This window comes from Nothobranchius furzeri, chromosome 2 (genome assembly GCF_043380555.1).
Source record: "Nothobranchius furzeri strain GRZ-AD chromosome 2, NfurGRZ-RIMD1, whole genome shotgun sequence".
NCBI lineage: Eukaryota > Metazoa > Chordata > Actinopteri > Cyprinodontiformes > Nothobranchiidae > Nothobranchius > Nothobranchius furzeri.
This window is the reverse complement of record NC_091742.1, coordinates 73933525-73946545: the sequence shown is the minus strand read 5'-3', so window position 1 is coordinate 73946545 and position 13021 is coordinate 73933525. Positions and strand designations below refer to the sequence as shown.

At 40.9% G+C, this 13021-nt stretch overlaps 2 protein-coding genes across 3 annotated transcripts in view; both read right to left on the bottom strand.

The window, feature by feature from the left end:
- Positions 1–258: 258 nt before the first annotated feature.
- LOC139065910 (uncharacterized) lies at positions 259–8642 on the bottom strand. The gene is made up of 2 exons (XM_070547933.1): positions 8458–8642; positions 259–2039 (listed from the first exon to the last, which is right to left on the bottom strand). The coding sequence occupies exon 2, from the start codon at positions 2018–2020 to the stop codon at positions 260–262; it is 1761 nt and encodes a 586-aa protein (XP_070404034.1). The 5' UTR covers positions 2021–2039; positions 8458–8642; the 3' UTR covers position 259.
- The window catches only part of LOC129155662 (zinc finger protein 420), a 24180-nt gene continuing 16821 nt past the window's right edge, over positions 5663–13021 (bottom strand). The window contains exon 2 of one of the 2 annotated variants that reach the window (XM_070547930.1): positions 5663–8889. In XM_070547930.1, coding sequence (XP_070404031.1) covers positions 6176–8889 — 2714 coding nt within the window. In that variant the 3' untranslated portion in view covers positions 5663–6175. The remainder of the gene's footprint in view (positions 8890–13021) is intronic. The other variant, XM_070547932.1, reaches the window with a different exon arrangement.

The following is a 13021-nucleotide window of genomic DNA, read 5'->3' as shown; positions in this document are numbered from 1 at the left end:
AAGTTAACTGTTTTGGATTTACCCACCGTCTCATTAAGAGATCGTTCTCCACATAGTAACCAGAGGACGTGTCATCTGTGTTAGCCACAGCCTCAAAACATTTGCTTAGTGTTTTGTCATTTTTCTGCTCCAATCTCAAGGTCGAGCGAGAAACTACACATTTGGTTGGACTATCTTTAATGTCTTGTACTTCGGTTTCTACTGAACTGCTTTCTTCAGACAGTTCATGTAGGGGAGAACTGAAGTCTGCTTCTTCAAACTAAGAGGATACATTCATGAGATCATCACCGCTTTTAACTGCCCCTGCTCTTGTGACAACACATGAGGGGGAGATACCGGGGGGTGGGTTTACACAAGTTAAGGTCTGAGGTTGGGTTATGACTTGTGGGACAGGAATTACAGCGCCCCCTGCAATGTCATTTCCTAGCAACATGTGGACCCCGGCCACAGGCAACGTCTTGCATACAGCCACTTTAAACTTTCCTGTGACCAGTTCACTCTTCAAATTTACCTCATGCACAGGACACGAAATAACATCAGAGGACAAACCTCTCAAAAGTACTGAAACATTTGTACAACTGGAAACATTAAAAGGAAGCACAGACTCTAAAATCAGTGTCTGCGAGGCTCCTGTGTCCCTCAGTATTTCAATTTGCACTGAGTCTAAGTCATTCTCACCCACATGGACTGTGCCTTTGAACACAAACGGATCAAATCCCCTATCTCTGCTTTGCACATGCCCCTTGAATGCAGTTTCTGCAATAAAACCAACTTCTCTCTGGGATACATCTTTCTTACTCTTTAAGATTAGACAGTTCTTCACAATGTGACCCAACTTATGACAATAGAAACATCGTGGCTGTGAATTTCCACTGCTCACTCCGGGCGTCCTCTGTCTGACGTCCTGGGGTTTTACATTGGTAGGCCTGTTCTCAATCTTTATACGATGAGTCAGCATAAACTCATCTGCCAAAACTGCAGCAGCAGATAAGGTATGTGCCTTTTGTTCGTTTAAATACAAAACAATCTTCTCTGGAAGACACCTTTTGAACTCTTCCAGTAAAACAAGCTCTCGTAACTCAGTCAGACTAATCACTTTTGACGCCATAACCCATTTATCAAACAAAATGCTTTTCTCTCTGGAAAATTCTACATATGTCTGCTCCTCGTCCCGTTTCCTAAGAGATCTGAACTTTTGCCGATAGGCTTCAGGAACCAGCTCATATGCCTGCAAAACTGCTTCTTTTACACGGTCATAGTCAGAAAAATCATGCACAGACAAAGCTGACATTACCTCTTGAGCCTTGCCTGTCAGTTTGCATTGTAACAGCAGAGTCCACACTTCCTGCGGCCAACTGAGTGAAGTAGCAATGCGCTCAAACGCGGCGAAGTAGCTGTCCACTTCGGCCTCACGGAAAGGTGGCATCAGCATCATGCACTTCCCGACGTCAATCTGGTCTGCAGCAGTCGTCAGCCCTTTAGTCGTCTGATCAGCTCTTCTGCTCGGCAGCTGTGCCTGAACCTCCAGCTCCAGTCGTTTCAGCTTTATTCTGGTGTCTGCCTCAAGTTCCAATTTCCTCATTTCGAAGTCTCTTTCACGTTGTTTATTCTCTGCCTCCTGCTTCAGGCGAGCCAAACGATATTGAAAGCGGGCGTGGTCAAGAGAATCGCTCCTCGAACCTGGAGAATCCGGGTCAAATCGTGGGGGAGTTGGTGGAGGAGAGTGACGGTCCTCACCCCTTTCAGGGGCCCTCATCCCGCCGGCCGCATCCTCTGTCGCACCACACGCCTCAGCAATGTCCTCCTCTTTACCTTCAACATAGTCCTCACTCTGAAAAGGCAAGACAGCAAGATCACTCAGGGGTGACAGCAGCTTCCTCCGCTCCATCACAGACAGAACCTCCTCCTTCAGGGCGTTCTTCAGCATGTGCTGAACCCCAGTGAGACCCAAGTAAGCAGCTACTTCTAATAAATCTTGCTTACGACACTCTTCCAGTTGTCCACGTGAAGGCGCCCTCATGAAGGTTTCCACGTCGAAGCTAGACATGATCACAGAAAAAGAAATTATTACAAACAACCCCACAACGAAACCCCACTTTGTTACTGAGGGTAACTGTTATATGTAACCGACAGATCAGGACGAGCCCCCACTTTGTTACGCCTCCAGTTTAGGATCCGGGAACAGGTAATTAAATGAAGGTAAAAGGAGTGGGAGGAGTCGTAGGGCTGTTAAATAACAATATCTTTTAATAACATAAAAGGAGGGACTATAACCGCCTTACAGGATAATACCAGTTACACCAAGGGAAAAAGGGCATGGGGAACCAGCCCCAGGAATAAAATACAACAAAATATACCAAGCTTTCTGGTTTAGCTGGAACCTCTAAAACTTTACAACTTAAAGGCTGGTGTTCTACACCTCTGGATCTAGATAAACAAATCAAATAAACGAAACTATAACCACCGTCTGTCTAGCGTAGGACCTCTAAAACACGCACACTATTCGATTACAATCGGACACGGAACTCAACGGGAGTGAGGAGCAGGGAGACAACCCATGGGTAAGAGTTGCTCCCCGAACAGCTGATCCCGCGTCATCTTTATCCTCTCCGGCACAGCTGACATAATCAGTCCTCATCTCATGCAGCTGGACTCTCCGCGCTTCGACCAGGGTTCCTGGATGACGACACTGCCACAAGTCCATTTTGAGGGAATCCCCGACGTCGCCATGGAGACGAGACGCTCTTCCTGGTTCTCACGCGCCGACAGGTTTCTTCCGCTATGCCGCTCCACAAGGAATATACCATAAAAAAAATGAAATACAATAATAACCACAAGCACTTACAGGCCCCACTGAATAGGGGATGTAACACACATACCCTATTAATTATTTTACCGTATATTACATCTAAATTTCATGGTTAAACTGTACATGTTAAAATGGTAGTTCTTTGATAAGCTCAGCTAGTGCAAGAGCGGCAGTGACCTAAAATACATAAATATAATTTTACTTACCGGAAAAAATGAAGTGGAGACTCCTTGGATGCTTTATTAGTGCAATTAATACCACAGCAAGTCATTTTGTCCAACAATTACACAAATAATATCCAAAAAGAATACACAAACGCTACAACTACTGGTCTAATTTCAGAGACTAAAAATCGCAGAACAGTTTTCAGGTGAAACCGAGGCTCTACAGAGGCCTTTCCATGGAGCTACCTCTGTGGTCACGTGGGTCTGAGGCGGCGGTCACATGGGTCTGATGCTCATTAATTATACAGAATTTTAGGCATTTAATACATTTAAACAGAAGTTAGAGAAAAATTCACCCCCCTCAGAGTTGTCATGAGTGTAAACTAGATCATTTAAACCAAAAACATGTTTTGGTACCAGGCTGAAAACATGTTTATTTCTGCTGTGAAATTGGTATTTTTAACATGGGAGTCAATGAGGATTTGCTCGCTTCTGACACCAGCCCCCAGCGGATGAGGGTGGAACTGCAATTTATTTCACTTCCGGGTTTGTTTCAGTTTTTGACCGCATTGTGGGGGCTTGGGAGAAACAAAAAACACAACCTGCACCAAACCTAGGTACATCTGAGAAGGTAGTAGAAGGTAGAAGTTTACAACACTGTTGCATTAAGGATTGGCTACATATATATGAACTAGGGTTGTCACGGTATGAAAATTTAACCTCACGGTTATTGTGACCAAAATTATCACGGTTTTCGGTATTATCGCGGTATTTTTTAAACGGTGTTGCATATGTTCAGAAAGCATTGATAGTCCTGTTCTACACAAACTGAAATAGTTTTGAAAAGGTTTAACAGTGTTTATTAAACCTAAAATAACACAAAGCCTTAGCAAAAGTGCAACTTTTCACAAGTAAAGGAACAAATAGCTTATTTTTCTGGAACATGTTACAGTAGTCAGTGCAGGTTTAAATTATACAAATCCAAACATTCAAAACATAAACAATATGTAAACAAATCAAAGAAACACCACTTGTTTTCTTCATCATCAAAATGAAAATCTAAAACTCCAGTCCACACTTGACTTGAGCACTGTACAAGTCAACCTTAAAAAAATATGTATTTAAAATAGCCACTTTAAACAAATTACTAAAATAACTACTACACTATGTAGTCAAATCCAAATGTTCAAGTATAAATGGCATTGAATAAGTAAACAAAACAAAGACAAGGAACTAATTGTATATTTCTCTTCATCATCAACAAATAAGATGCTTCATCCAGCAACAGGGTGTCCGTGACACGGTTTAAATGCTGGCAGAGGACGCTGTGGCGGCAGTATATAGTGACTCGTTGCATCCTCCCTCAGCCAAAAGTCCTCACGTCATGCATTTAAGCTAAAATGCTAATGTTAACTTACCTTGCACTGGCTGTAGAGACGTGGGTGATGGTTACGCAGATGTGCCATTAGATTCGAAGTGTTGCTGCCTTTTGCAGACACTTGTTTCCTGCACGTTCTGCAAACGGGATAGCAGTCTTCTATTAACTGTCCCTCAGCATTTTTCAGAAATCCAAAATATGACCATACTTCCGATTTAGTCTTCTTTGAGGGCTGATGGATGTCCTGGGCGCTGCCGTCTCCTCCTTCGGCCATTATTTCAGCTTCAAAGTTTTGGTGCCGTTGCAAACTAAAAAGTGCGTGTGCGCGCCGCGGGAACTTCAGCTGAAGCGACGGTGGCTGGTAAGGGTCACCGCGCCGAAACCGCGGCCACGGTAAACCCACCGAGATAATTTAGTTTTTTAAAAACTGGACGGTTATTTTTATTGTCAACTTTTTTACCGGGGTTTACCGCTATACCGGTTACCGTGACAACCCTAATATGAACTGATCAATAAGATGAGATAATTCCATGTAAATATGAAATATCAATCTGATTGGCCTTTGAATGTTTAATCAGAAGACTTTAGTTTCTTGACTTATTCGGGGAACATACAGAAACAAACACAATTATTGTGCTGCAAGTCTTTTTATCTCTTAAAAATGTTTAAAAATATGTTTTTGTCTAACATGTCTGGCTGCCAGTCAAATTCAATTTAATATCCTGGTTCTGGTTTTTAGGGCTTTACATGGACAAGCTCCATCATACATTGGTGATCTTCGCATTCCCTACATCCCCAGCAGGTCCCTGGAACTCTCTCCCCCTGAGCCTGAGATCATTGGACTCAGTGGTCTCCTTTAAAAAGCAGCTGAAATCTCGCCTGTTCAAGCTGGCTTTGATGTGACCTTCATCATCACCCTCCTTATTCTGCTCTTTCTACCCATTTTGCCTTTCCCGGGATCCACTGATTTCTCTTTCCTCTTCGTTTTCGCATTACCTTTCCTTACATTTTTAATCACAATTTTTAGAATTTTTTCAAAATCTTTTTTTATATTTAAAATTTTTTGTTCTTAAGAAGCACCTCTGATTTTTATTATAAGAGGAGCTATATAAAAATTGTTTCCTTTTCTTTCTAATTAATATAGGCCATTTTAGTGGATGTTATTGTTCCGTTATGCCCAGATCATATCTATAGAACTCATAACTTCACAGGAAATTTTTGGCCAAGCTGTGTGATCGGTATCAGTAATCAACACTCCTGGAATTCGTGATTGGACGCATAAAACTTGATCAGAGCATCCCTAGATATGGCTTTTCACATGTATGTACATTTTATTTATATAGCACTCATCACACACAGAAAATCACATGGTGTTTCACATAGATGAAAACAAATCATTGTCATAAAATCCTACTGACCTTAAAACAGAAATAAGAATCTAAGTCACATATTTATAAAATACCATTAAACAATTGAAAGAGGATTACAAATTTGAGTTAAAAATAAGAAAATACTATATTTAGATATAGCCGCTTTAAATGAAAGGGGCTTCTGCTGTTTTTTTTTTTTTCAAAGTGTCCAGACTGTCAAGACTAGTAAGGCTAAAAGGAGGACCACTCCAATGTCAGGGTGCAACAGTGTGGAAGGAGCCATCACCTGGACTTCTATAATTGGTCTTTGGAACTTCTAGAAGGTTCTAGTTTGTGGACCTGAGGGCTCGGGTTGGAGTATGAGGCTTTAGCAATTCAATGATATAATGTGAGTTCTCATGTGTGTAGTCAAGGAACTACTGTCACTAAAACATTTACCACAAGATTTACATGGCTATGGCTTCTCACCTGTGTGAGTTCTCATGTGTGTAGTCAAGTGACCACTGACATTAAAACATTTACCACAAGTTTTACATGGATATGGCTTCTCACCTGTGTGAGTTCTCATGTGTTTAGTCAAGGAACTACTGTCACTAAAACATTTACCACAAGTTTTACATGGATATGGCTTCTCACCTGTGTGAGTTCTCATGTGTGTAGTCAAGGAACTACTGTCACTAAAACATTTACCACAAGTTTTACATGGATATGGCTTCTCACCTGTGTGAGTTCTCATGTGTGTAGTCAAGTGACCACTGACACTAAAACATGTACCACAAGTTTTACATGGATATGGCTTCTCACCTGTGTGAGTTCTCATGTGTTTAGTCAAGTGACCACTGACACTACAACATTTACCACAAGTTTTACATGGATATGGCTTCTCACCTGTGTGAGTTCTCATGTGTTTAGTCAAGGAACTACTGTCACTAAAACATTTACCACAAGTTTTACATGAATATGGCTTCTCACCTGTGTGAGTTCTCATGTGTGTAGTCAAAGCAGTACTCTGTGAGAAAAATTTACTACAACATTTACATTGAAATGGCTTCTCACCTGTGTGAGTTCTCATGTGCTTAGTCAAGTGACCACTGTCACTAAAACATTTACCACAAGTTTTACATGGATATGGCTTCTCACCTGTGTGAGTTCTCATGTGTATAGTCAAGTGACCACTGTCACTAAAACATTTACCACAAGTTTTACATGGATATGGCTTCTCACCTGTGTGAGTTCTCATGTGTTTAGTCAAGGAACTACCGTCACTAAAACATTTACCACAAGTTTTACATGGATATGGCTTCTCACCTGTGTGAGTTCTCATGTGTGTAGTCAAGGAACTACTGTCACTAAAACATTTACCACAAGTTTTACATGAATATGGCTTCTCACCTGTGTGAGTTCTCATGTGTGTAGTCAAAGCAGTACTCTGTGAGAAAAATTTACTACAACATTTACATTGAAATGGCTTCTCACCTGTGTGAGTTCTCATGTGTGTAGTCAAGGAACTACTGTCACTAAAACATTTACCACAAGTTTTACATGGATATGGCTTCTCACCTGTGTGAGTTCTCATGTGTTTAGTCAAGCTATCACTGACACTAAAACATTTACCACAAGTTTTACATGGATATGGCTTCTCACCTGTGTGAGTTCTCATGTGTGTAGTCAAGTGACCACTGACACTAAAACATTTACCACAAGTTTTACATGGATATGGCTTCTCACCTGTGTGAGTTCTCATGTGTATAGTCAAGTGACCACTGTCACTAAAACATTTACCACAAGTTTTACATGGATATGGCTTCTCACCTGTGTGAGTTCTCATGTGTTTAGTCAAGGGACCACTGTCACTAAAACATTTACCACAAGTTTTACATGGATATGGCTTCTCACCTGTGTGAGTTCTCATGTGTTTAGTCAAGGGACCACTGTCACTAAAACATTTACCACAAGTTTTACATGGATATGGCTTCTTACCTGTGTGAGTTCTCATGTGTTTAGTCAAGGAACTACTGTCACTAAAACATTTACCACAAGTTTTACATGGATATGGCTTCTCACCTGTGTGAGTTCTCATGTGTGTAGTCAAGGGACTATTGTCACTAAAACATTTACCACAAGTTTTACATGGATATGGCTTCTCACCTGTGTGAGTTCTCATGTGTGTAGTCAAGGAATCACTGTCACTAAAACATTTACCACAAGTTTTACATGGATATGGCTTCTCACCTGTGTGAGTTCTCATGTGTGTAGTCAAGTGACCACTGTCACTAAAACATTTACCACAAGTTTTACATGGATATGGCTTCTCACCTGTGTGAGTTCTCATGTGTTTAGTCAAGGGACCACTGTCACTAAAACATTTACCACAAGTTTTACATGGATATGGCTTCTTACCTGTGTGAGTTCTCATGTGTTTAGTCAAGGAACTACTGTCACTAAAACATTTACCACAAGTTTTACATGGATATGGCTTCTCACCTGTGTGAGTTCTCATGTGTGTAGTCAAGGGACTATTGTCACTAAAACATTTACCACAAGTTTTACATGGATATGGCTTCTCACCTGTGTGAGTTCTCATGTGTGTAGTCAAGGAATCACTGTCACTAAAACATTTACCACAAGTTTTACATGGATATGGCTTCTCACCTGTGTGAGTTCTCATGTGTTTAGTCAAGGAACTACTGACACGAAAACATTTACCACAAGTTTTACATGGATATGGCTTCTCACCTGTGTGAGCCCTCTTGTGCCTTTTTTGTTTTTTATCATCTACACTGTCTCTGTGATCTTTGGATTGGCATATTTTATTACGTGTCAGTCCTTCATTGCTGTTTGATTCTGAGTTTTCTTTCCTGCATCCACCCTGATCTTGGTTCTCAGCTTCTGTAGAACTCTGACACAAGGGTTGGTTCTTGTTTGGTTCTGGTTCATGACAGTCTGTTTCTTCAGAAGGAGAAATCTCCATGAAGGTATCAACTTCCTGCTTCAGAAGAAACTGCCCTTCATGCTGATGGATAAGGAGGTCTTGTTGTTCCTCTTTCATCAGTGGAGGTTCTGGTTCCTTCTGGTCCAAACTGGAGGTCCATTTCTGTTTAGAGAGCTGCTGGTCAGTCAGAGCCATCTTGTTTTCCCAGACATGATGCTGTGGAAGTTCTGGAAGTTCTGGACAGGATAAAAAACAAAACAAAATGTAGATTAATGTGAATTAAAAAAAATCTCTTGTTTGGACAAAGCTTCTCATTCAACGTGTTTTTATTTTCATGACCATTTACATTGGGCGATTCTAACTGAAGGCATTAACATTATGAATGAATACATGTGGCGTTATGTACTTAACCAAAACGGTGAAATAACTGAAAACATGTTTTATATTCTATTTTCTTCAAAATAGTCACCCTTTGCTCTGATTACTGCTTTGCACACTCTTGGCATTCTCTTGATGATCTTCAAGAGGGAGTCACCTGAAATGGTTTTCCAACCGTCTTGAAGAAGTTCCCAGAGGTGTTTAGCACTTGTTGGCCCCTTTGTAAATGGCCATGAAAATAAAGAAAACATATTGAATGAGAAGGTGTGTGTATATATATATATATATATATATATATATATATATATATATATATATATATATATATATGGTAGTGTCTCGAAATATCCTGTTTTTGACCTAAAAGATCATGCTCTGCTGCATCTGCTCGAGCGGAGATGTGATGTCTCCGTCGGGAGGCCTAATCTACATGAGATATTGGCCCAAGGCCTTTCATGCCCTCTGCTCATCTAAACTGCTTCACCTCCTTACAGTTCAAGACAAGACGGAGAACTCTTTTGATAAATATATAATCAAACAATGTTTGTTATTGCCCATTAGAATGTGAATCAGATGTTCAATCATTTTGTGAAATGACAATGTATTACTTGATATTATAATCCTGTGATCAGTAGTAATTATAATTTTGGACAGCTGCACTAGACACGTTGACACAGAGTTGTGTTAAGTCACATTACACATTTCCTTTTGTCTGATACAATCAGAACCTACGTTTCTGAAGTAAGGCATGGTTTTCTGTGGTGTCTGTAAAAGCCCTCTTTTGCATGTCAAATTCTGATTCGCCATTAAACCAAAATATGACAATTATAAAAACTATTCCCACGTCACCTTTACTTCAGTTCAAAGCGTTCTAGAGAAGTTTCGGACAGGCCATCCGGAACCTTTACAACCATAAGAACCTCGACAACTTGGATAAAAATTTGTTGCACGTTACACCTGACCGCAGCGATTCCTTCAGAATAAAAGCTGAACCTCACGACCCCTTCAGGGTCTCGCTGACGCCAATAATAACCTGTCGTGACCTGGAAGCATTCCAAGACTAGTCTGGTCGGCACTGCTGCTGTCTCTACCGGCTTCAGTACCAAGGAAGGTCCACGGACCTAGACATTCTGGATCTGAACGGAGGCTTCCCCTGTAGGTATGTAGACCAACAGATGGCGTTTAACGTGTTTTATAAATCACCAACTGTAGTTTAGAGCAAAACATTCACTCCCACTCAGAACTAATTGCTTCTCCGGATACGAGAGTTCTGATAACAACATTCCACACATACACCATCCATCTCACGTCTCATTCAACTCAATTCAATTCAAAAATACTTTATTAATCCCAGAAGGAAATTGATTAACTCCACCTAGATTAATTATTTCCACCTAGTTTCATCAGTACACAGAGTGTTTACAGTTAGACCTTGTTTAAATTGTGTAGAAATAAATTTCTTAACTATTATAAACCCGACTCACTCTCTTTTCTCTGAGTTAAGAAAGTGTCCAGTAATCACTGCAATAAAATGTTCTGATCTTCTGGTTAAAATATTCAAAGATCTATCAGATTGATATTTCATATTCCTATGGAATCTCACAATTTATGGTTCATAAGTAAGATGTAAAATACCCATCGTTAATATATATATATATATATATATATATATATATATATATATATATATATATATATATATATATATATATATATATATACACACATATATATATATATATATACATATATATATATATATATATAAAGATAGATAGATAGATAGATAGATAGATAGATAGATAGATAGATAGATGATAGGTGGGGGGGGTAGCTGTGGTTGGGACAATTATTACATTAACTGATGGACCTGTAAATAAACAGTTTATAAATATGGTAGAAATAGAAATAAGTTCCTCAGGCTGATAAATAATAACTAACCTCTCTGAGGACACGGTGCTAGTGCACTCCTACACTCTCCAATGCCAAATCACAGTATTACTCCGGTCTCATCTCCTCCAACTCCAGCATTACTAAGACATTATTTTCCATCATGAACAGCACTTTTCAGCCTCACTACTCCTTACCCATCCATCTTTACTCCAGAAACCTGTAACTCTCTTCTTCTGTTTTTTAATGATAAGGTCAATAGAATGCATCTCTCTTTACCTCATTCCTCCCCTCCCTCCTCTGATTTATTTGAACCCTCCATTCAGTTCTCCTCCTTTGAACTTCCCCATCCCTCAGAACTATTAGATTACATCATCAAGTCCAAACCTTCCACCTGTCAACTAGATCCCCTTCCAACAGTTTTTTTTTAAATCCTGCCTTTCCTCCCTGCTCCCCTTTATAACAGCCAATATTCATTCCTCACTATCCTCTGGTACGGTCCCCTCCCTATTCAAATCCGCTTCAGTCAGCCCTATTCTAAAAAAACCTGGTTCAGATCCCAATGATTTCAATAATCTCCATTCCATTTCCCATCTTCCCTTCATTTCCAGAGTCCTAGAGAAAACCGTTGCATCTCAGTTGCACTCCCATCTCACCCGCAGTAACCTTTATGAACAGTTTCAGTCTGGCTTCCGTCCCCACCACAGCACAAAAACAGCTCTCATCAAGATCACTAATGACCTACTCATTGCTGCTGATTCTGGTTTAATCTCCATTCTCATTCTCCTCGATCTGAGTGCGGCCTTTGACACCATTTCTCATCCCATCCTCCTCAATAGACTCTCTTCCTTAGGCATCACTCACACACCCCTCTGCTGGTTTCAATCTTATCTTACTGGCCGCACTCAGTTCATCCAGTTAAAATCTTTTTCCTCAGAACCCTCCCCAGTCAAGTCAGGTGTGCCCCAGGGCTCTGTCCTGGGGCCCCTCCTCTTCATAGTCTATCTCCTCCCTATTGGCAACATCTTCCACAAATTCATTATCCAGTTTCACTGCTTTGCGGATGACACCCAGCTCTACATTTCCAGTAAACCCAACTCAACTCTCCCACCATCCTCCCTTACACTCTGCCTCTCAGAAATCAAATCATGGTTCACCTCTAACTTCCTCAAACTCAATAGCAATAAAACTGAATTTCTTCTAGTTGGTACTAAATCCACCATCTCAAAATCTGACAGCTTTTCCTTAACCTCCCCTCAGGTCAAGAGTCTGGGTGTCATCCTCAACAGCTCACTTTCTTTTCAAGCTCACATTAATAACAATTCGGTCAGCATACTTCCAACTACGTTCCATAAACCGTCTCCGCCCCTCCCTTACCCCTCACACTGCCGCCATTCTCGTCCACAGCCTCGTCACCTCCCGTCTCGACTATTGCAATTCACTTCTTTATGGTCTCCCCAACAAACTCCTTCATAAACTGCAACTGGCCCAGAATTCAGCAGCCCGTATTATCACCAGAACCCCTTCCTTTCACCACAACACCCCGGTTCTCCAACAGCTTCACTGGCTCCCAGTTAAATTCAGGTCCATCTTCAAAATTCTCCTCCATACCTTCAAAGCAATCCATAACCTCTCTCCTCCATATATCTCAGACCTTATAAGTATTACCACCCCATCCCGTTCTCTCAGATCTTCTTCTTCCATCCATCTTCAGGGTATAGAGCTCCGGGAGTTGACGTCACTTTTCCCGGCATGCAACAGTTCAAATCGAAACGGCGCCATATTGGCATGCAGAAGCCGGCAGCTGGACTATTTGTTATTGTCAGAAAACTCAAACGGGAAATATGGTAGATTTCTGTTGTGCCCCAGGATGCAGAACAGACGCGGACGACATAAGGAATGAGCCATCTACAGGATTCCCCAAGATCCGGAGCGCCGCAAACGTTGGATCATGGTAATAAAACGCGCTAGTGACCGGACTAAAATGAAGCTGTGGGATCCCGAGAGTAAAGGTTTTCGCTTATGCAGCGACCTCTTCATATCAGGTACTTAAACCAACGTTTCCTCAACTGTGTATGGTATTTATTTTAAATGCTTTTA